We start from the raw sequence: 25,062 nt of genomic DNA on the forward strand, positions 1-25,062 counted from the left end.
ATGCCTGCGATAGTTTAATTCATTTTCAATAGAATTGTTATTTATACTCCCTATGGATGATGTTTTTTTAAAATGAGGGATCCAAAATCAGTCAGTGCGTGGTTCTAACAACACCCACTTCTATCATAAAAGACCCCGAATATTTTCAGAAGAGTAACAACTTTTTCTTCAACTGCAAACAGATATCATGCTCCAATTAGTTCTTTCACATGGTTTGTACCTTTCTCTCCTCATTGGAACCATTCTCCCACTTTCGTAGATGAATGATTATGTTTGAAAACGTTCTCTCCTCCTTCACAAAAGCATGTTTAGTCAGATCTGAAAGTTTGGTGGAATATGAAACTCTTTTTGCTTGGAAGGTGGGATTCAGCAAGACTTCGAACCCAATTCATGTTCAAAAGGAATTCTTTATCTTCCAGCAACTACGTTGGGAGGCCTTCGCTGCTCAAGGTGTAAATTTCACACAACTTTTCCGAGTTCCATGTCAGAAGACTTTCGTGGAGTGAGATTAATGGTACTATTTACATTGGTAAAAGTTCCATGTGCGAGATAATTGTGCGTTCTGAGGAAGAGATCTCTGCAGCTTCTGTTCCGCGAGACACTTGAAGAGCAAGAGCTGCTGTGTTAAGTGGAGGAAAGGAGGAGAAATAGTAGCTGATTTGTGCAGTATTCTTCCCAAAAATGGTGTTATAGAATGATGGATTGAGACCACTGATCACATGTGGGTTTACACATTACGAGGTCCAGAATGATGTCTCGTCTTGCATCAGCAACAGCACTTTGTAGAGCTCTACCTACATTTGTACAAGCCGGGAACTTTACTACGAACTCGCGGCCTAATTGGAATTGGAATGAGAGGCTCTAGACAAAGCTTCCCGTCGCCGTATTCATATCAACGGATGATTCGCCCATCTCTCTTGCGAAAGTTGAGCCCTGATGAGCGCTAGATGGTGAATGTGTGCCGAAAATATCTGTCTCTGGTCGCTGTACAATCAAAGCGTGGTGCGCATGCGCTTCGTGTCTGTGTCGGGCACATTAGCGTCTCCAGAAGAATCATCACTCGCGGTTGGTACTTCAAGCTCCTCTCCTTCAAACTGCATTCCATCACATTTACACGCACCGTTGTAATCTGGTAATACAACTCATGTGCGTCTTCAGCTACTCTTTGCAATTGCAAGGTCTCTAAACCGTAGAAGAAAAACAGTTAGTTGTAATTAACGCTCAATTTTGAAGACTTACGTTAGTAGTTTGATGCAGGCGTCTAGCAAGTGGTCCCAACGTCTCATCTGGCACTACGGCATATCTCTCAGCCGGTGATATCCAATTTGAAGCTGCTTGCAAACCCCAAATAATGCAAGAAAAGAATAAGCAAAAAAAATGTACCTAGCGTCTCCGTCAATAGTCTCCTGGTCATTCAGAAATTCATATTACGAGAGTTCATAGCTAAAATTGCGGTACATTCTGAAATTTAGTTAGAAACGACTCGTACTCTTACTGGTGCAATTTGAAGATCCAGAGCTCTCGATTTGCTCGCAGGCAAAGCCATCAGAGCTTAGTATCTCAATCCTCTTGGGAGTAGATCTACAAACAAACACAGAGCCAGTGTCATACTTGCCTGTTATATCAATACTCTGGTTTAAATCCATCACTGCTTTTCACATGATCCTGGAGCACATCCATGACTCTTTCCAGTCTGCGAAGAGATTCGAACCTGTCTACGGTATCGCCATGACCTAGCTGACCACTTGTGCCTCGGCCCCAGCTGTACACGTTGCCTCTATCAGTCATTGCCAGTGTATGTCTCCACCCACATTGTACAACAGTCACAACCTGCAGCACCCAAATTAACCAGCCTTAGCAAGATCCTCAAGGCTTCCGTTGCTAACTGCATGAAGCTACTCGAATCAGCTTTCCCTTCGAATAATTAAAATACCTGGTCTTGAAGGCCCTTCACAAGTTGAGGAGAACTCTGGTCTTCAGTGTTTCCACATCCTACTTGACCAAACTGATGAAACAACAAAGTAACACATATAAGAAACCAACGAGGCAATACGAACATCAAGTTAAGTTAATTCTCAATAAAATGAAACCATCGAACAAGTAACTAAGAAACTCCAGCACTGACCTTGTTCCAACCCCATCCATAAAGGCGCCCATCAGAGTCCAACGCAAAAGTATGCCGCCAACCTCCTGTGATCTGAAAGCCCAAACCACAAAATGACCAATATGCGAAAGATCTGCGTGACAAGGAAAATCCATAGAGGTGATTTTATAGGGCTAGAATTGTCAGTTAGTCAGAAGCAGAAAGCAAAAGTACCGCTTGGATCTTCTTGCTCTTCAGTGCTTGGACTTGATGCGGAATAAGATGATCGGCGAAGTCACCATGACCTAATTGTCCATACTTGCTCCACCCGAAAGTGTACATATTCCCAGACTCCGCAACACAAATTGTGTGGCGCCACCCGCATGCCACCATTTTCATTAGCTCCCCCTGTTCATGCAACATAGACAGTGTAAAGGACGACAAAGACCCACGTACCCGTCTGCTCCCTTCAACTCACAGCTTTCTTGAGATTGGTATCTAGTGTGCGTGCAAAGGAAACAGGACGCAATCGAAGACGAAGACATGAAGAGAATGAGGCTTTTGCGTACAGCTACAGCTGCTACTTGGTCAGGCACTAAGCGGTCCTCCCGGTCACCCAACCCAAGATTCCCATACCGCCCCCATCCCCAGCCGTAAAGCTTTCCGTTCTCGGTCACGGCGGTGGTGTGCTCAGCACCAGCAGCTAACATCTTCACTGCTACGCCCTGTATTCCGTAATAAGGTTAAGGAGGGAACGAAAATTTCATAACCCCAACCCCGAAACGGCGATGTATTCATGTGAGAAAATATGATAAAGAAACAAAACGCAGTGAACCCACCTCAAAGGCCGTCAATTTATGAGGGGTCAGCACATCCTCTGTGTGGCCAAGACCAAGTTGACCATTTTGGTTGCGACCCCAGCTGTACAGACAAAACGAAGTCAAATGTGCTTAGCGAAAGGACTCCGCATACTAGACAGAATGTACACTCGAAAAGTAGATGACTTCAATGACACCGTCTTGACAAACACAAAGATGGAAGATTGACGTTCAGAAATTGAAAAAACGTAAATTTTCCAGAGGCAACTAGGTATGAAAGAGTACCCGAGAACTTCACCATCTGTAGTAATAGCGAGACAATGACTGTCACCACAAGCAATCTGCTTTACCTCCAGGCCCTTTAGAGCCTTGATAGGCTGTGGTATAAACAAGTCGCTTGAATTGCCGTGCCCTAGTCTTCCAAAATCTCCCCTGTGAGGCCAAATGGCATATCAGACAGAAACAAGTTAAAATTTCTGCACCACGCTGTTTCCTTCCACGAAATACGGTGGCCACTTAGATCCTCAATCAAATCCTAAGTAACACCATTCCTTGTGATACGCAGAAAGCATCCATTACCAGCCCCAGCTGTATACAGTTTTGGTCGAGTTCGATAGGGCGGTAGTATGGTCTGCTCCGCATGTAACAGACGATATTTCACAGTCATCCAGGGCGCTAACAATTGTGGGGAAGTGACGTTCTTCGGCATCGCCATGTCCAAGTTGCCCATCTTCACCACGACCCCATGAACATACCAAGTCACCAGCTGCACAAAACACAATCCCCTCCCCGCTTCAATGAGACAAAAGCCAGTGCTGCGGATAACAATACTAAGTTATTACCACCAAGCCATCAGCTAAGTAAAACTAACATGTTCAGCTCTCAAGTGGCACTTCTCCAATTACAAAAGCTACAGAGGGAATCAGTAATAATATCTAAATGTTGTAGGAAAAATCCCTGCACTAGCCTACATTGATGCCTTTCATGGTATATTAAGGGCAATTTAAGTGTCGCCAAAGTCCTCAGAAATCTCCAAAATTAATTAAATAAATGCGCCGTGCAGGCAAGACTCCTTGAGAACACGGTTAGCATACCACCAAACAGATCTCGAATTACAGGTCATATACACCGGTGCGGCAGGCGTCATCAGTAAGGAAGAGAAACTACCCGTCTAATGTTCAGAAATCTAACAAGTGTACAATTCACTCAGTCACATCCATAGTCGGAGTTAAACTTGGGGGGGGGGAGAGAAACCCACAAATTTTTACGAACGAAAACGAAAACGATGCAACATGGAAAAAGCAAAAAAGAACAAAAACTGGGAGTTTGCCACTTCAGAATAGTGGTGGGTTAGGAGATGAGATAAATTCACAAGCGGTTATTCAGCTGATCGGTTGAGAGAACCTCTTGTCTGTCGGATGAGAAGAGGAGTAGAGAAGAGAAAAGAGACATAGCTTGCCGGTAGAGTAGCCGAACTTTCTGAAAACAGATTATACAGTGACCAACAACAAACGAAGTTCGCGAGCCCTTCAATTCAGACCAAGACTCTACGTGAAACAAATACTCATTCCAGGCTTCCTGGTCAATCCGGTCGGTAGCAATGCGTGAGATTCACACCTCCAAAAAGTCAGAGAAAGATTAGTTCCCGAGGAAATACAAGGGAGGGAGTATTCTTACATAGTAGAGCTACTGAGTGACTGGCTCCAGCAGACAACGCAAGGACCTGCCTCCGGACACCCCTGCTGCTCGAGGCTTTGGCATCTTCCATCCCTTTGAACACCTCTCCACTACCACTGCCGCAGTTTTCCCCAATCCTTATGCTTTAAAGTTACACATACCACCAAAAGCTCTGACCACCTCCTTACACACTCTACGTTCCAATGCACCGGCCCACTATGACCATTCAGCTCTAGAATGACACCCGATTCCCTAAAATCGTCCTCACCACACACACACACTTACCGCTCTCAAGATCAAGCACGACCCTCGAGCCAACAAAATCTACGGAAATTCCCACCCATGAACTTAACAAAAAAAACCGGGCTAACACACCCACACACATCCAATCTCGACGCGGACGCTTGAGAGCACTCTACCACAACAACGGCACACACTCCGCGGGACTACAAAAAGCAGACTACCACTACACGAACATCTCGAAAACTCGACACGAGGGCGTGAGAATCCACGAGATGGGTTGTACGCAGAGCTTCTACAGACACACACAGAGCATCATCAGAGACTCGATTGTGAGAGCAGCAGCGCGCATCGGCCCGCGTGCGAGAGGCAACGGAGCAGGGAGGGGCATACAAATCACGACCACAATCAAAACCCGAACCCGACTACATTCTGCGAGGGGGGAGGGAGCGATTGTTGGGTTTGTGCTGGAGCTGTGCACATCGTAGCACCGTGCAATCGCATTGCCAAAAGGGGCCGCGAGATTCGAGATGGCAATAGCGATGGCGCATGAAGAAGAGACTGTGTTGTTGGGCAGGCCCTCGCGTCTCGCTCTCTTTTGCTTCGCAGGCTTGGCCTCACTCTCTCTCACTCGCTCTCCCCCCCCCCCCCCCCCCCCCCCAATATCCAACCCCCACGGGCACGGGCGCGGGCGCGGGTGGCCCAGCCCCCGCCCGCGCCCGCGCCCGTGCCCCCCCTTGTGTTGAGCTGATCTGGTCCTTTTCATGGACTACGTTAGCGTTCATTCAGCTTCTCCTCTGTCTCATTATTTAGCAGAATTGTTTCCTTATTTTTTACAATTTTATTTTCTTATTTGTATTTGAATGGCGGCGATCGTACCTACTCCACATGCAATCACTCCATTTTCGCGTTAAATAACTGTATAAATATTCATTGGATGTTTTATTTTTTTTTATTAACATGTGTGTGTTAACATCAATGCTGGAGCAAAAAATAAGAACAATAATAATAATGATAATAAATTTATTTGCTGAATGAAGCCTAAAATCAAAAGATGTTTTCAAACAAGAGAGTAGATTAATAGCTACACATTAACTTGCAATAAACTAAGGGGAATGTTAAATATATCCATATTGTCACTAAATAGACCCACCCTTGATGAAGAATATGGTAATCATGATGAATGTGGTTGGTTTTTATTGATTGCAGATCTAATAGAGGAAAAATGAATCTAGAGGTCATTTTATTTATTTTTCATGATGGATGAGTTGATTTAATAAAAACCTTTCATTTTCATTTCACACAAACTCACTTTCTTATTTAATTTCTTGTGTTTCAGTATTCAAAACTTAGTAATCCAGATTCTAAAGGGAGGTTGGAATGAACTTATCATACTCTTCAATGGATGTGACCATTTGAATAAACCAAGAGGTAACAAATAAAGAGACATGAAAGAAACTTTTAGTATCTTAGTTATATATATATATATATATTCTTCCTTAAAAAGTATATTGCAAACTTGGTATGTAGTTAGTCGTGCCCACAAGACTAACAAATTCATTGTTATCTATTTAGATTTGCAATCTTGTGAAATCATGTATACTTGCTATTTTATGCCCTTATACTTATTTGTATTTGAAAAGAAAAGAAAAAATGAATATGAATATAAATATTGATTCCACTTACTTGCATGTGAATGGTTTTTATTAGCTATCAACTAACTTGATATATGTATTCTAGACAATGCAAAAACTTGAATGTGGAATAATATTGTGAACTTATTGCAATTGTCAACATGTGCACCTCTTACAATGTCTTTCCTTCTAGAGGTGTCATGTGGGTAGTCATGTTTTGTATAAGTCTTTTGATTTACTCCGTGTTTACTCCATGTGTAAACTCATATGGCTATAATTTAGAAGTTGAATTAAAATAATAACAAAACAAAACAAAACATGCCAAAAATAACAAACATATCTTGTTGGAGAATTTTTTCTACATAAATTAGTTTGTACCTGAGTTTGAAATATGTCTGATTGTAAATAAGACACATGCCAAGTGGATTTATTAATAACTAAAGTAGTGTGTATTCATATATATATATATATATATATATGTGTGTGTGTGTGTGTGTGTGCATGAATGAATTGATGGTTATTGTCAGCAGTAACATTATTATTATTTTGGAATAACACGAATTGTTTTTGTACATATATTGAGAAAATGAAAGTATAACAATTTTAATACCTTTCAAGCTATATTCAATACAATATGCCCACAAAAAGAACAGTAACACATGACTATGATACCAATTGGCACCACATAAATTCCATTTATCAGAGTGTGGATATTTGATTGTTTTTAAAGTCATTTGATTCCATTCACAGTTACATAAACTCGTCTATTTTAATAATAAATTAATTTCATTTAAATGAATTCATTCTTCCGTATTCTTTTAATAGCAAAAATAGGATACAAAAGCAGAAAAAATAACCAAACAAATGCATCACAGAGTTTAAAATTATATTTTGAAATTAAAATAAAATTTTTAAACAACAGAAATAATTAAATGATAGTTGTGCAATAAATATTAAAAACTACACAATCCTTGAAAATATACATACATACATATTTAGGTTGAAGTAAATCTTATTTTGAATTTATTTTTGGCACGAGTTCTTAAATGTTATTATTTATTTATTTATTTATCTATTTCATGTAATCACATTAATAACTAGTTCAAGATCCAAAATCTAGATATTAGCTTTTATTTCATCGTATTCAAATCCTTGCTTCAAAGGAGCAATAATGCATTTACTGTTGGTCAGTAAAACAGCAACAACACTGCAATAAAAAAATGTAGCACACATTACTGTTATTGTATGAGTCATTTATGACATTGTGTGTAAATTCTAACATATACAACATCATTATTTCTAACAACTAATAAATTGAATATACAAGCATGTATTTGTGCGCATATATATATATATATATATATAAATATAAATATAGATAAACACAAATCAATATGAGATAACCCAATTGTTTGTGAGAAGCCATCCATAATACATACAAACAAACACTTTTTTAAATCAATTGACCTTTGAAATCAAAACTCTCACAAAATCCAAGTCAATAATGGTGTGTCCAAATGCAAAGTTGATTGTTGGAATCCCAGCTCACCCATCCAGTCAAAAAGTTGAACCAAAAAGTAGCTTTTGACCAGGACCCAACCAAAAAGCCTTTGCAAGAACCTGGTCTGTGTTGGTAAATAGATCAAAGAATGCATAAATCTGAATCTCAAAATTCACGTAAACAATGAAGTACATGCACTTCCCAAGGTAACGTGTGTCTTGTACGATTGTGTTACCAATTTTTTAAATGTTTGAATGCAGAGTTTAAATAACAAAACAAAACACAGCTAAATTTGAAAATATAAACTGTCCAAAATCCTGGTGGGAAATTTTTCTTCCACAGATTTTGTCTTGTTTTTTTGTATTGAATCCTTGGGAGTGTGAGATGTAAATGAGTATTTGATTTAGTCTTACGTGGTTTGGACTTGTAAAAGACAACCTGGTCAACTCAAGTTTGTTGAGTGGCCTCCACTAATAACAACCCTGCCTTAAGGAATGTAATGAAACTCTTAAAACTCTCCCAATCATTTATGATTATTTTTCTACATTTTTATTTTGATAGGGTATGCAAAACGATTTCCAACACACTGGATTATTATTTTTTTCATTTTTGTTGTTCACTATCAAAGAACTCAATACTTTTGCATTTAGTATATTTTAAAATAAATAAATAATAGAACCCAAATCCTCTCTTGTAAACCATTATCCTCATAGTGTTAAAACAGTCATCCAAATGCTGTCGTAAATTACTACTCCTTCAACTAAATCTGCACTGAAAAATCTCTTCCTATCAAAAACGCAGCCCATCGTCTCAAATTTAACGATAATTGATTCGTTTTTTGTGTAGTTTTTATTATTTTATTTTTTGTTGCTGAATTCCATAATACAGCAGGTATCATGAATATGCTCTGAGATTTTGGTCACCTGTTGCAATGTTGGCCAACTTACATGGTGAGCAGCCTATATTAACGCCTCTGACAAAGAACAAGACCCACACAGAATGCTTGCAAATTAAGTTTTGCAAACAGAGTTGCTGCTCTGGGTGCACACAAGATTCATGTGATGTGAATGAATTGGTTGCATCAATTAGAGTTTGAGTATGGGAACGCAGGAGCTTGCTTACAGAATTTCAAATAGATTTCTGCAGCAGATACAGAGAATCTCCACGTCAGTTGTAAGCAACAGGGCCGGCCTAGACATATCAGTGATTGATAACATTAATGATAGCAAACATGGACTTATGGAACTTGTGAAAAGAAGTTGAGAGTCTAGAATCTTATCTCACTGCCAATGAATGCTCCGATTTCTCCAGCAGTTGGTTTCTTGATCAGAGGAGCGCAGTTTCAGAGTCCTGACGTGGTAGTGAAGTTTCGTGCTGGACATTTCACACAGAAGCCGCAACTGCTCAAGTGAGGAAAAAAAATGTCTCCTACAGAAAGGTAGTGGACTTCGTCGCTAAAGGTCGAACGCTTTCAAAGAGTTCGTCATTCCTGTTCAAGTATATATTCAAAAGCTACCGATTCGGAACACGGAATTGGAAGTTCGGCACTAACTGTGCAGACGCTTTAGTCCTGTATAAGTGTTAGGTTCATGATGGAGGCTTCAATCCGGTACATGTTCACGTTGTCCTTCATGCTACGAAAGATATCGATGCCATGTTGACAAACATTTAAACGACTTAAAAGGGAAGTAAAAACTCATGATTTTGTTCAACTCAAGATGGCATCCAAAAAGTTAAAGAAAACGGTTGTGGCGCTGATGGAGGATCATTGAATTTCGTACGTTTGATTAAACGATACTTCCAAGACATCAAGTATTTTGAAGACATAACGAACCTTACTTTCTTCATCGTACTCGTCACCCGTCTAAACCACGAAGCAAGTCCAACAATTCACAAAGCTGTCAAAAACACATGGAACTGGACGAATTTGAAGAAATAAGAGAACTATAAGTGCCAGGGCATAAAGTCTACTTAAGAGGCAGTATAGATATAACCAAACACGATAAGAATCTGTTAGTTTTCTAAGTGCTAATCCATGCAGGTTATCGTCTAATCAGACAACAGCGTGTTGGCCTATTTGAAATAAAAACGATTGTCCACTGCGATTCTTTTACTCCAGTTATCAGGTCCCTCCTACCACACCACTACTATGCAAAGTACTACAGATTTTGCTGCTGCTAAGATTTTCCAGATCCAATCACATCATCCCTCGTAAATGTCACAAGTAATTACAAAGGGAGAAGTCTAAATTCAGACAGTCTTTGGATTAAAACACAGCCAACAGATTTCAAAAGGATCTCAAAGCATGGTGGCCAACAGAGCAAAACAGTGATGAATCTGTACCTGTCCCTCTTTATTCTTTGAAAAACCGTAAACCCCTTATGAAGCGTGACATCATTTTCTTCGTTCTAGAATGAGAAGATCGCTAACTTCAACCAACCAGGATTATGAGTAGTCTTTCAGGATGTATAACCAGGAAGGAGCGTGTGACAGCGTATCCTCGGAAAGGGTTTTATCAGTTTCCGAAGACTGGGACAATAGGGCGTACAAAATCTTCCTCAAGGCTGTTGAGCCATAACATCTACAGTGAAACGTAGACAAGATATTCACTAAATAAAGGAGCCTAGTTCCGAATCTGCGAACCAAATAAAATTGAAAATCGCCTCGCTGAAGTTAAAACCCTTTCTCAATGATTCGATTGGAAAAAACATCGATGATGATGCGCTCAGCCAACGATAAAGCATGACTCAATTTGTAATCTCTCCTTCCTCCATCTCCCCCTCCCTAATATTGCAATGATCTCTGTTGATCTGACCGCCACATTCCCACTCCTGGACACCAGAATCGTAAACCTCAGTGACACCATGGATTGGACTATCAGTGGCGATGTGTCCCTCTTCAACAAGGTCACCGTAGCTCACAGCCATCCTGATCCTTTCAGAAACTGGTCTATTCGATTGTAACGGATTTGGTCCCGCAGAAGCTTTAGGGTTCAAAACTTTAGCTTCTGGTGGAACACCTCGCTCTGATTGCTTCTTCAGCCCTTGAATCCATGCATTCTGTAGCGCGGCGGGTACACGGGCACTGTCTACTTCTTCCCTCAAGCTTGCTCTACGTGGTCTCTCTCGAGATACTCCTCGCCCAGGACGGCCTTCTTCCCTGGGAAGGCGATCAGCATCCAGACTTGTTCTACACCGTTTAACATTTGGACGCTCATCTCCTCCTGTATCTACATCCATGTGCTGGCGTTTCCCAGTCCCTCTTTCTTTCTGCTTTGCTTTCTGCTGTTCTATATGCTTTCGATTTCCTTCCTTCATTATCTCCTTGTACAGGACAGGACCAACATGATCCCGGAGTAAATTCCACAGTACACCTCCTGCAGATCGACGACGAAGTCCATCAGCTGTCATTTGACCACCGCACTTCTGAATCGCATCCACCTGGTTCAGAAGACCCTTCATGGCCTCAATGCCAATCCTGTCCACTGCTTCTCGAAACAAAGGATATTTCGTTTCTTCTATTCGTCTGCACGTCTGCACCACAAAGCGCTCGATGATCACTGTTTTCTCCCGTGGAGCGGACTGTCTCCGTCTCTCACCTCTCTTCTTCTTCTTCTTTTTCTTCTTCTGATTCTTCTCATGCGTACCATTGATTCCTTGAAACTCTACTGTTCTTGAGCTCTTGTCCGCACCATTTTCACTAGTATCATTTGCTACTAATATTTCACCGTCTTCATTAACAAACCCCTCATTTCCCTCAGTTCTTGAAATATCTAAGGCCTTAAACCCAGACTGCAGTTGGCCAGCCTCTTCACCCTCCTCCTCTTCCTCACATCCATCCTCGTAATCCGAATCATCTTCGAACTCGTCATGAACCACATCTAATACACTATCATGCACCATTGTGGAGAGTATCCCTCTACAACTTACAAGTCCTAAACCGCACTTGCATCTTCTCGAAAGCCCTGTCCCACCTCAAATCTCCAATTCCAAATCACAATTGATCAAATTTCACATGCAGAGCTAGCAAATCGCATTCGCCCAGCAGGGATTCCCACTCAGAACAGATTCCAGAACCCTTCAAGAACCTCCACGACCTTCACTCCCATCGCCCGACTGAAACCCGCAAATCCCACCGCCCCAATCTTGACACTGAAGCAAGGTTACCTGATTTTGCACAAAACCATAACCGAAAAAAACCCAAAAACCTAAACACTCCACACCCTCCCGAAAACCGAAATTCCAAATCCAACAACAGATTGTTACCAGTGCCGCGGGAATACCGAAGCTACGAAACATGGGAAGAGCTTCGAAATAGGAGAGACTTGACGAGAGCTGCTTGAAACCCTAAAAGATATACCCATTACCGTCTGTCTCCCAGATTTTCAAACACCTTGCAAAGCTTTCAGAGGTCTGGGGCCAGGAAATCATCGACAGTGCCACGATGCAGGTTGCGGCGCAGCACTTCGTTGCGAGAAACGAAAGACTTCATGCTCTGCTCCAACGCGTCAGTTGCGATTTTCCCACCGACACAAACAAACTCTGGCAGCGATCGTCAACGGTCTCGTCGTTATTTGAGCGAAACGTTGGGCTGCTGAATCTTTCGTCCGGATTCTCAAACGGGACTGGTATAGCGGGTTACCGATTCGTTGGGCCACTGAACTTACCGGAAGTAGCCGTTTTAATCGTCGCGGTTACCGGTACCACGGTGTTGGGTTGCTAGTTTGCGGCCACCATCAAGAGTGAATCATGAATTTTTGTATATGGTGCTTCCTCAATTCTTTTCTTAAATAATTCAAATATTTTTTGAAAATAAATTTCCTAATTTCAAGCAATTTAAAATATAGATCATTAGCAAGTAAGGTTAAAAATACTACAATTTGATGTTGTATACTATGCATTAAATACTTGAATAAAGATTGCACTTTGAATAAAAACTACTCTTACTATGTCATTTATTTCATCATGATTCTTATAGGTTTTTTGTTTTGAGTTTCTTACTTTACCTACATGAGGTGTTGTATCTTATCTATTAGGTATCGTTACTTTAGATATAATAATGGGATTTAAATTTGGAGATTGAAAATATTCTTTATGTTTTGTATTTTAGTATAAAAAGAAAATAATTCATTGTTTCATCTTTCTTTGACCAACAATAGACTTTCAATAATACATCTTTTACTTCTTGTCGCTTTGCATAGCATCTATTCTAATTGCATAGAGTTAATATCTTCAAATATTTCTTTTTTCAAGGTTTGATAATGTCATTAGCCACATGAGATGTTATGTCTTGTCTATTCAGAAGTAGCACTTTAGATATGAGAATAGAACTTAGATTTGAAGAGTTATATGTATTCTTTAAGTATTATTCTTTAATATATAAGATCTATGATTCATTCCTTAAATCTTCTTTAACAAACAACAAGCTATCTTTAGTATGTCTTTTAGATCTTGTTGCTTGGAATGACATCCATTCTATCTACTATATGATTGAGTTGATGTCTTTTAAATTGTCTTTATTTTTTTATCTCAGTAATTATAGATTTCATATATTTGTATATAAATTCTTTCATGATATTGATACCAAATTTTTATGATTAATATCATCTTAAATGTCATTAATTTCAAGATAGGGCAATAATATTTGTTAAATCATCGGCACATTTGGAACTTTAGCTATATTCCTTCTTATTACATGTATTAAATTAATTGAGTAATTAAATATGTTCATTTTTTTTCTTATGCACATCCTAAATAAATTCAATAGTCTCTATTGTCCTTTTATTTTGCATAATTTAGAACCTTGTTAGTTGAGAAATTTCTAAATATAATCACACATTATTCAAATAAATGGATATTATTCATATACCTTTGGACTTATTGTTGCTTGTTTTTATGTCCTATCTTAAATATTAATCTATTAATAATTAGATTTATTCTATTATTCTATAATATTATTGATAGATTTATATTTACTTGTTTTATAGTATTACCACTATACTCTCTAAATTGTTATCTTAAATATTAATTATTTTAAGTTTTAGTAATATACATGTTAAAATAAGTGAATTTGAAGAAGGATCACTATCACTATTACATCAAGGAAGAGATAGAAATGCTTGGATTTATATTATATGCTTTATTCTTTGTTTGGCTGCAATAGTTAGTTTAGTCAAGAATAATAGATTAGTGTATTTTCTTTAAGATCTTACATGAGTTGGTGTAATTGTCTATTTTTGTGGTTTATAATGGGGATAAAACTGTCTCTTTTTGTATTGATGTTTTTCTATTCTTTTTGTTATTTCTTTTCACTTATAAGAATATTTTTGCTTTAATAAAATATATCTAAATTTATATTATATAAAATCATATTTTTCTACAATTATAAAACTTATCAGTTCCAACATTGCATCTATACTTAAAATTATAAACCTCTATAAAAACATTATGATATGATAATTAAATCTCTAAATATTTTAAATATATAAAAAAAAAATTTAATAAATGAATAAATATCCTATAAAATGCTACTAAATCTAAAACCCATGTGAGAAAAAGAATTGACAAATATCCTTCTAAATGATTTTGTTAAACTTGACCATACTTATTTTATCTTTTATCTTCTTAACAATTGCAATGAATTGCTACGAACCATCTTCTCAATGTAGTCAAGACATTTTGTATACTTGGATTGATTTAAGCACATTTACTATTATAATTTCAAATGTTTTTTTTACTATTTTTTATTTTAGCATTTTGCTTTGAATTGAGTTGTCTTTTAAAATATAGTTTTCAATAACATTGTGATATTTAGAATGCAAGTAATCACTTGATTTTTATAGTAGTCTAAAAGGTTTTTGAAATCTATTAGATTTTGTTAATATAAATATTAGATCTACTCTTGCAAATTATCAACAATGACATAGTATAAGACTTTATCTTCATAGAATTCAATTGTGTTGCCCAACTCAAAGAAAAGCTTATAATGCCATAAATAATGGTAGATTGTTTCTATCTTGATATCAAAGTCTATATAGTGACTTCCATCTAAATCACTAATAAAATATAAATATGCTTAATCTTGTTGACATTGTCTTCATGGTGCTCTATAAAAAAATAATTAAAGTTCTATATATAGTAAATCTTGATATTTCTAATAATTCCAACATTGTAAGACTATATGTTGGATGTCAAATTTTGAATATAAAGAATGGTAGTATTTTGCAAAGTGATATAGATATGGAGTTATGCTAAGAAAATATAGGCGTTATAATTCTCAAGGATAAAAGTAACTTTTTGGTTTATTAGGCATTGATTAAATTACTTGAATTACTTCAAAAAGATGATTTGTGTTATAAAAACCTTAGAATTGTTGTAATAATTACAACCAATATTGTGAAGGTTAACATGCTTGAAGTAGCAAGGATTAACTTATTTACTAATAAATCAAATCAATTACTTGTCATTGCTATTATTGTTGATACAACTATCAATAATGATCTAATCCTTGTTTTATTTCTATCCATCAAGTTATAAATTGGCAAAGGAATTATTTTCTTCCTATACATTATTGTTGAATCTATCTATTTCACTATAGTATTTATTATTGTTTGAATGCAACTAATACAAATGCTTATGTGCATGTAGTAAAAAAGACTAGTCTCATTTATATTAGAAATAAATTTCTATTTAAACTTATCAAATATCTTGAATAATAGGTAGAGTCTCAAGAAAATTTTATACAACAACCAAAATATTCTTTTCAAACTTAAGAAAGGATTTGATGTTGTGTTGGATTTTGAAAACCTTCAGCTATTTATTGAAGAACTACAATAGATCATGATTTGAAAAAAATTAAATTAAATTAAATATGTATTACAATCTTGCCAATGAGATCTCCATTGAGATTAATGCGATCATGATTTATCTTAACGAATTTGCAAGTGTTGTTGCTATTGATGGATATTTCATTATCTACTAGCATTTGATTGTTTAGTTGGCATTTGATGTGGTATTGAAAAGCTTTGAAGATTTCTTCAATATCTTCAAGGTGATTGATTGGTTGATGAACATATTGTGTGTGTCTTGAAGTCAATGCTTTAATTTGTATTACTTGATGTGAAGGTTCTTTTTAAAATATGTGCACAAGTCTATATAAATAGCATATATTATGGTTGTGTGTTTTGCTCCCTTTTTTGATATGTATGACCACAATAAAAGTGATGAAGGCAAAATATTCTTCATATAGAAGTAAGATGCTTTGTTCGTTGTTGTCCTTCTATTTTTGCCTTTGATCTTATAATCTATAGCTAAACAAATTCTACAATTAATTGAGATAGTCTATTAGCACCAATTTATATCTTTGTGTCACTAAATTTGTTATTAGAACTTTATACTCCTATCTTTCTTTAGATAGAAGTGCAATACACATTTCTTAATCTTGTACTAAATAGTATTTGGCCTTACTACAATTATTTATTTATTTATTTATTGGCTCTACTAACATTTTAAAATTTATTCAAAAGACTTGTTAGTATAATCTATATAGTGGTTTTCATACTTCCATATGAAAGTAATAGTTTAAAGTATCATATTACTTTTCAAGTGAAATTAACAGTGTATTACTGGAAAAATAAATTAAAATTAAAATTGTTATCAATTGTATGTACTCCTCATTTTGTATTTGAAAGATTAAAATAAAATGAAAAAATAGTCTTTCTTGATGTTTCTATCCACTAATATTGGTGCATTAATTATTTACACAAGTTGTTCTAACTACCTAGGAAATTGACGTAGGAGGGGGTTTCTCTCCACAAAATAAACAATTGCAACATGTCAACTAAGAAACATCATTTCTATACAAATCAAAATATCATCAACCTCTATATTTCCAAATGTAATTCCTTACAAAAAAAAAACATGTATAATCATAAGAGAATATTAAAAAAAAAACATACACATGTTCACATTGCCATTATAACCATTGCCAAAAATATGTGGCTGTGCATTAAACCTCATCTGTGAACCAAATGAGGAGGAAATCCTAATTCGGGGGTTTTCAAGTTAAACTCATAAATTAAGGTTTCCTGCCCTCCGACCGAGAAATCAGCGAAGCCCTCTATGTCGCAGAACTCGATTATTAAATTGTTATCGTAATTCGCTGCCAGGTAAATCCGGCAGATCGTTGGTTTATCGCAATTCATTCATAAGCACAAGCTTTGGATTTATTATATATTTTCGCAGACAGGTCTCGTGATCTTCGGGATTTCAGTTGACACACTGACGTTTTGTTGTGCTGCTCACATACCAAGCTCTCATTAAGCGAATTTCAAGAGCTGCAGCGAGCTGCCAACCGCGAGCGAACTCAAGTTTACGCTCTACATCATTTCGTGTTCAAGGCTCATGAATCCTGCTGCGTTCCCTTCCCATCGTCATGTTTTGTACAACGTCCAAGATATCTCTGCTTTTGGTGACAATTGCTGAAAAGAACACTTTACTTCGAAGCATCGTGGATGATACGAGGCATGGCTTCCCCAGAAGTTGTAGATCAGAAATATATAAATTGCATGAAACACTCATTGGCTCCAGCTCCCGCCTTGCACGCTCGTACACACACACATCTCTCTCTCTCTCTCTCTCTCTCTCTATATATATATATATATATATATATATCATTCAAGACATCTTTTTGTTAAACTAAAAATGCGAATTCTCTTGGCTTCTGGTTCCAACTACGCTCTTGGAATTCTGTTCTTCAGTTGCGCAGCTTCAAATTTTATCTCAAAACCTTACCCCGCTGATGCTGTAAAATTGCCATACCCTACATGATCACAGAGACTTATCGCTGAACTGCCACTTAGGCACACGAGTGGGCTAAATTGCGGAAATTCTTCCATGTCGAATCACGATTCTATCTCGACAAGCTGTACTGGACATGTTGCTGAAAACGAGGTTGCCAGAAGTTGTACGCTGCTTACTCGATATTTGCTTTTCATTGTGCTCGATATCATATATGCAAGTGTGTACTCCGCACTCGTAATAGGCATGCTCATGTGTTTTTCACGAATCAGTGCCCATGATTTTAGATACAACAGATACAATTTTTACAACAGACGAGATTCATTTCACGAGGTTTTCTTTTGCTTCGATAGGATGTTTTGTGTCAACATCATTACTGACCTCTGACCGCATGTCTCCTCAGATATATTAGAAATATCCCAAGGCATGCGAGAGAGCTTCATGCAGATCAATCAATCTCTGACTCTCCCCTGTTCGTGTTTTGTTTATCGACTACGTGCATTCAGAATTCATAATTTGTAGCGAATGGCACTCTTCACGAAGCACTGGACTTTACATGGATTAGTTCTCTCTCAGTTAAGTTTAATGTCTGCTTCGTTTTATATGCTGTCATTCTTTCTTAGTGGTTGAATCTGAAACCCTAAATCCCCTAAGTCAACAGGTATCGTGGTTGTATCTTCGTCACCGATCACCTATGACCCATATTAAAGCAGTATGGTCCCTTTAAAGTTGCAGAAACAGATTCCCTACCAAGTAAATTCTGGTTAGAGAAACTGAGATTGGCAAAATCGACTGGAGGTAAAATACTCATATCAGTACGAGTCCCTTGCCTTGGACTCATCCTGATCACACCAGCTCTCTTTTGAGTTTGTAACATAATGACTTCACTTAAAAGTGATATTCTGGTGTCCTTGCAATCGGTGAGCGGTATGTCCACTGGTTTTGCTTCTCCTCACAATTGCGTGATGATGAACTGATGATGGAGATCTATCCGTGCTTTTCCTGAGCTGCTACTGCCACTGCCTTATGTCCTATTTGTTTTATGTGTGGACTGGGAGAATCGTTTGAGCCCCGACTGAGAGTCTTATATATTGCTTGTTTATTGAAACGAAACTGAAAAGGATATTTCTTGGGACAGCCCTTGAGAAGTCTGTCAAGCTACTGCTCTCTTTGGTACAACCCCTCCCCCCTAAAAAATTTAAGCTATTCTACATACGTATACAACTTTTTGTGTCTTTCATTTTCGTAATAATGAATTCGGGCTTTGGTTCTTAGATTATATTGCCGAAGAAGTCGCAAACTTTTGCAGAATGGGTGTGTCAATGAAGGATAACAGCACCTTGTGTTCGGAGTTGATGAAGTGTGTTTTTTCTCGTGCTTGTGGTAGGTCTGAGAGTGACCATAATTGCTGCACACGTGCCGGAGAACAGCGACCCACTGCTCAAGTAGCTAAGTTTCGGGATCTTGGGTGATCATGAGAGATTGGCAGCCATCTCTTCACCAAATGCCAGAACTCTTTTTGTTGTGATGCATGAGCACTTGAACACCATGAGCTTTCCCACTAACAGCAGCTTGATGTTTTGGCTGTGGTGTCTGGCATGTGCACAGGAAACCTCTACAATCCTCTCTTCACCATAGACTCAGGAAACACGAAACCATCAGTGAGTCCCATAACAAGGTTCAGTGACACTCGTTCTGCGTTTGGCTATGTAGTGATTTCGCAACATAGGTGTTAATGCCCCGTCTCACTTTTGCAACTTATGCGACATGGTTGGTGAAATGGAGATAGATGGGGAAAAAGTGGGAGCCATTTCTACTTGAGACTCGACACCAGCGTTCAACCGGCACACATGTGTTGCCTCCTCTCACATTAAATTTTAGACTGGTCTGATACTGATAGCTCAAGCTCAAACCAAACTTGAAGTCTGGTTAGATATACTCCGTAACCGTTTCTTAAGCTGATGACTTTTTACCCACCCTCTGATTTAGAGCAAGTTGTCATCGATTGGTACCACATACTTTGACTGGATGTCATATTCTGGATTTTTATTTTTATTTTTTCTTCTTCTTTTACTGTAATTAATTAATTGATCGAGATGCACGCCAGATGTGCCTCACGTCCTGATCGAAGGTTGTACAAATCTCAATGGTTACAGATTGTGCAGCCTGCATCTCCTGCTGCTACTAATTCATTCATTCACACACACACACACACACAAGTCTAGATAGAAAAAATATATATATATATATACATACACATACATATGTGTGTGTGTGAATTTGTATTTATATCAGGTTAACGTTAAATATTTTATTATTTTGAATTCCCGAAACACGTGACCACAACCAACCTTCACTATATATATTTGAAGATATGCGAGTTGTTAGCTTCGGCTAAAATTCCCAACTACACACACGAATAATTCAATATCCTGCATGTGTTATGAAGTAATTCAAAATCATCAAAAACATCTCTTGAAACATTAGAGGTTCAATGTGAAAAATCATTTTCATTCTTTGGGATATAAAGCCCAAAACCAACCCTTTGAAGTATGAATCGACTATTATATTATTATGTTATTTATTCTCAGCCTTTAAAAATTTGTAAAGATTATGTTCTACTTCTCTACACATCAAAACTACTAATAATGACATTGGATTAATTACTAGAAATACCACTTTTGTGGCAACACTTGGAAGGACAAGCAACCATACCCAATAATATAATATATAGACATTAAAAATCAAAATATGGTTTGCATCCCGTTCTTCAACCATATCCATTCTGAAACATCAATTATTCAAGATATACCCATGACTAAATATTTTATTTTTTCCTTTCTCTTTCTTTTTGTTCATTCAAAACTTACTAGTGGAATAAAGTTTGAAATGACACTAAAACAAAAACAAATTGAGTAAAAAAACAGTTAAAGCATAAATATTGAGGTTGAAAGCCAAAAATAATTACAAGGGGGGCAGCTTCCACGTCACATGCCGAAGGGGTCCAGCAAGGCAGTGAAATTGCTTACCTGGCACAAAGAAATGCACCTCTTTTGGTTCCCGAAAAGAAATTTTCCATGTGGCACTCAACGCCAAAGTGACTTTTTATTTTAAAAAATGTGGCATCCTTTTTTAATTCATGCCACGTGGATAATAGATAGAATTCCACCTTAAAATATTCATCCACTTTGGGCTCCAATTTCTAACATTATCATGTCCTACGTGGACCCATCATTGGCACCTCCAAAAATAGGAAATCTCATGACCCAATACATAACAATGCTTAACTTTCGAACGGCATGAACTAAAAGCAATCTACATAAATAAATAACATGATTTTTTGTTGAGTAAAATACATGTCCGTTACTATTATTCTTTTATTATTTTCATGTCTATCTATAAATAAAACAACAAATATATCTAGAAAATAAATTACATGGGTAAACATTAGCTAAGTTTAGTAGACAAAAAAAAACATGTGTGTACGTGTGTTTATTATCCAATTACTATATGCCATTTGTGAGTTTGTAAAAAACATGCAAAACAAAATCAATAAATTAACTTCTTGTTTGTTTGATTGTTTTTGTAAATTAATAAAAGTTTGACTAAACATTTTTCTGCATTGCATGCATTGGATGATACGACAAGTCTCTGATATTTATAGAAGACGAAATTAAATGTCTAAGTGAACATCTGAAAGTTTTTTTTAAAAAAAATACTAGTATGCAACAAATACTCACAAAACATGGAAAGAAAGTATTTGATGCCTCGTTATTATTCTGATATGAAATCACACCGAACAAAGAGTTTGACCTAAAACTATATTGAATTAGTCAATACAAGTCTATTTTTGGGCTACACATACGAATCCAAAAATACAAGTCTACAAGTGGGGTTCCAAAAATTGTACCAAAATATGCTATTTAAAAAAATCTGTTGATTTTTTTAAATGAATACTAATTTAGTACGGAATGAATATGAAAATATTCTATGTTGGCCCCACTATGAACATGCATTGGTCAAAAACGTCAAGAAAAACACTTATCTCTTTAAAAAGAGAATAAAAATATCATCCTACTATACACCTTAAAAAAGTGTGTATATATATATATAAAGTGTGTATATATAGTGTATATATAATGTTAGCTATAATTTATACACCAGATGTTATTGTTTTAACAAACTCATATAATTTTAAAACAAAAGGATTTTTTTGTTGGAGCGATCAAAGCATTTAGTACAAAAATGTTTCATATTAATGACCATCATCCTATGAATGATTCTGAATCATCATTGAACAATGTGTTAAATCGTTACTTCATTTTTCTAAAAAAAATCATCACATCAGCATCACAATTACCAATGTGTTGATGAGATTACACATTCATGAACCACTTACAAATACCCAACTCAAGAGGTGTCTTATATTCATAAGGAATAATACTTTGAACAACACTCTTTCTCACCTGAGTCAAAAATATATATACTCTGAAATTCTATTTGGGTGTGGAAGATTTTTAACTTCAACGCCACAAGAAAAACCATTAATAATATAATCTCCCAAAATCAATACATTCCTCGGACCCATACGATTGAAATTTCGCAATTTCTCTGTAATAATTAACATGGACTTTTACAATAGAAGCATCCATAATAAAACACTAATGCAACGTAACACACACACACACTCACATATATATATATACATACATACATACATACATACATACATAATTTGGAAAGAAAAAGAGGGGGCGTAAGTGTCAGCATATCTATGAGCATTTATGTTCATATAGCTTATAATAGAATGGTAAGAGCCAACCGAAGCAAGCAATGGATGAGTAGAATAATCAAACCCCCCCCCCCCAATAAAATGATATTTGTATGTGGGTCCCAAGTCTAGAACCTTCCCTGCTTCCCCTGCCCCCTCCGACGTGGCACAGTGAGTTCCAACGAACCCATCGTGGATGACGTTCGTCCACTTATCCATCCAATAATTTGGATGATACTAATGTGGAACGAACGTTGTTCATCCATTTGCGTTCCCAATAATGCTGAGTCCACGTTCGGCTCCTGCAGGGTGTTGCTTCCATGTGACGAAAGAGGGGGCCTCATGATGCCCAAAAAGTAGAAGGCGAACTTTAACTCTTTATTTGATTCCTTGCTTCAATTTGTGTATTTGTTATTCGTGCACATGGATATAAATAAGGAAAGGGGTTAATTTTGATGTGGATTTTCACTTATTTTGGCGAAATTGGATTTTGGGAATATGAGTCGGAAACAACAATAAGTTTCCATGATGTGGGTTCTCCTCATGGTGAAAATTTGCTTTCAAATTGGGAAAACAGTTGTAACACTTTCATTTTACATCAGAGATCATGTTGTATGTTAATATGGTACATAACACAGGTTAATAGTATTAAACCAACATTTGTCTAAAATTTGATATTAGTGAAAATCCACATCAAAATTAAAGTTGTACAAATGTGTACATTCCTAAGTCAAGTTTACAAGAATGTCAATATACGATCATGCTGAAATGGGTTGCAATCGATGAGTAATTATGGATGTATTACGTATGGCATTGCACAGTGATTTCTCTTTCAACACCCTGAAGCATATATGTAAATATTTATATATTTGTATATTCACTGTGTTTTGTCGAAAATGCTTGTGATTCAAATCACTTTGTTACTGAAAGATTAAAAAAATATTATAAAGTCATTTACTTGTATTCCACGTGCTATTATCTATTTGCTGCACATCAATTCCATGACCTTCAAGACGAAATTACTAATTAAAAATGCGTAGGATTTACCTTCTAAAATTGAAGGTTATGTTTTATAAATATAGAAGGGTCGCGAATTTAATTTGAGAAGAGTTATAAAAATCCCATACACCATGCCAACATCTTCCATATTTGGATGATACTCGTGGGGATAATGGATGTCGTCCAACAACTGGCCGTTGAAGTTCTTTCATCCAATCGAGACAAAGTGGGCCCACGGGAGTGACTGGTCCCACCTCCCGCCACGTAGGACCGCCGGGGGTTGGATTCACACTGAGAGGATTCGGTGTATTGTACTGTTCTTAGGAAGTACATTTGAGCATTTCAGTCCCTCTCGTGGATTTTAGCTATGGCGAACTTGGGTCACATCGAGGTGTCAAATGAGGTCTCGAAACTGGTTTGGACTTGAAGTTTTAACAACCATTAAAAGGCTATTAAAGAATGATGTGGATACTAAAACAAATGGATGAGTACCACATGTTTGTGGGTTACTTTGATGCACACATTTATGTAGCTAATGTAGATTAAGGTAATCAAAAACTACAAATACTCAATAAGAGTCATATGTTTTTAATTATATACTTTTATGGGAGGTTTGTTGTGACAATACTATATAATGGTGGTTATTGGATAGGATTGAATGCTATGAGCTTTAATATCTACACAACACACACAACTTTCAAAAAGAATACTAAATAAGAGATTGTCCAACATAAAGAAATAACCAAATAACTATAACTATAAATATATCTATATATATATACACACACAACCATGCCTTGGCATTAGTTAGATCTTTTCTTTGTCCATAACTTCAATTAGGGATAGATTTTTTTAAGGCAAGAAATTAACTCAAGAAGTTTTTTCAGGAGAAGACACGATTATATGAAGAGTTTGCATTTCTGATACTTTAAAACACAAGTTTCTAGAAGTAAAAGTAAAATACTGAATATGTAATATCATTTATTTGTGATCCTTAGAAGAATTATGATATACGAATTAAGTATAAAAATATATGTGGAATCGATTTTACAAAAAGTATGAAATTTCAAATGTGGATTACACTCTGTTAATTTGTGTGCATGTTTTTTTTTTTTTTTTAATCTTTTGTTTTAGTTTTTGGTTTAATGCAATAGTAGCATTCTTGTATTTACTACACATATGTAAAAGTAATAAAGACAATACTTATAAAAATATGGTTTCTGGTCTAATTTTATTCAAGTATGTAAAATTTAAATACCTCATTATGTTGTGATGCATATTAAGATCACACTTTTTTGATATATATATGTTTGATTTTTTTAAAGTACTAATAAAAAATATCATGTGTAGACAACTTAATTAAAAATTGAAAAGTTATAATTCATTCATTAATAGCTTGAAGAAATGAAATAACAACAAATACTAAAACAAAGTAATAGAATAATATCACTTAAATGTTAATTATGAGTGTTGTATTTATATATAGACAGATAGATGAATGTTAAATAGTCCAAGGTTTTCACTAAATCGACCCACTCATGG

The 25,062-nt window shown here is 36.5% G+C and overlaps 2 protein-coding genes and 1 long non-coding RNA gene across 8 annotated transcripts; 1 reads left to right on the forward strand and 2 right to left on the reverse strand.

Moving 5' to 3' along the window:
- Positions 1-669: 669 nt before the first annotated feature.
- LOC112287668 (ultraviolet-B receptor UVR8) lies at positions 670-5,440 on the reverse strand. Of its 2 annotated transcripts, none has more exons than XM_024530926.3 (12): positions 4,579-5,440; positions 3,481-3,667; positions 3,187-3,333; positions 2,923-3,004; positions 2,653-2,808; positions 2,318-2,491; positions 2,126-2,197; positions 1,934-2,005; positions 1,712-1,830; positions 1,496-1,581; positions 1,240-1,331; positions 670-1,094 (listed from the first exon to the last, which is right to left on the reverse strand). In XM_024530926.3, exons 1-12 carry the CDS (start codon positions 4,667-4,669, stop codon positions 993-995), a joined length of 1,380 nt encoding a protein of 459 aa, XP_024386694.1. In that variant the 5' UTR covers positions 4,670-5,440; the 3' UTR covers positions 670-992. The 2 variants fall into 2 exon arrangements, with proteins under 2 accessions (XP_024386694.1, XP_024386693.1); XM_024530925.3 differs by having other exon boundaries at positions 1,490-1,581; positions 4,579-5,439.
- A 3,318-nt stretch (positions 5,441-8,758) lies between these two features.
- Positions 8,759-12,461, reverse strand: LOC112288056 (uncharacterized). 5 transcript variants are annotated; one of them, XM_024531842.3, is made up of 4 exons: positions 10,297-12,461; positions 9,788-9,870; positions 9,076-9,327; positions 8,759-8,876 (listed from the first exon to the last, which is right to left on the reverse strand). In XM_024531842.3, the coding sequence occupies exon 1, from the start codon at positions 11,853-11,855 to the stop codon at positions 10,701-10,703; it is 1,155 nt and encodes a 384-aa protein (XP_024387610.1). In that variant the 5' UTR covers positions 11,856-12,461; the 3' UTR covers positions 8,759-8,876; positions 9,076-9,327; positions 9,788-9,870; positions 10,297-10,700. The 5 variants fall into 5 exon arrangements, with proteins under 5 accessions (XP_024387610.1, XP_024387612.1, XP_024387611.1 ...); XM_024531844.3 differs by having other exon boundaries at positions 8,759-9,327; positions 9,788-9,817; XM_024531843.3 differs by having other exon boundaries at positions 8,759-9,327; positions 9,793-9,870.
- A 4,551-nt stretch (positions 12,462-17,012) lies between these two features.
- On the forward strand, positions 17,013-19,856 carry LOC112287482 (uncharacterized). Its single transcript, XR_002971304.2, has 5 exons — positions 17,013-17,119; positions 17,264-17,558; positions 17,787-17,916; positions 18,154-18,923; positions 19,138-19,856. It is a non-coding gene; the product is annotated as an uncharacterized LOC112287482 (long non-coding RNA).
- Positions 19,857-25,062: the final 5,206 nt, after the last annotated feature.

This window comes from Physcomitrium patens, chromosome 10 (genome assembly GCF_059467195.1).
Source record: "Physcomitrium patens ecotype Gransden chromosome 10, ASM5946719v1, whole genome shotgun sequence".
Classification (NCBI taxonomy): Eukaryota; Viridiplantae; Streptophyta; class Bryopsida; order Funariales; family Funariaceae; genus Physcomitrium; species Physcomitrium patens.

Coding starts and splice junctions, on each gene's coding strand:
- LOC112287668 (XM_024530925.3), bottom strand. CDS start 4,669: ATGGAAGATGCCAAAGCCTCGAGCAGCAGGGGTGTCCGGAGGCAGGTC. Junction 2,006..2,125: donor ATGGATGGGGTTGGAACAAG/GTCAGTGCTGGA, acceptor TTGTTTCATCAG/TTTGGTCAAGTAGGATGTGG. Junction 1,332..1,489: donor TTCAAATTGCACCAGTAAGA/GTACGAGTCGTT, acceptor GTTTGCAAGCAG/CTTCAAATTGGATATCACCG.
- LOC112288056 (XM_024531845.3), bottom strand. CDS start 11,855: ATGGTGCATGATAGTGTATTAGATGTGGTTCATGACGAGTTCGAAGAT.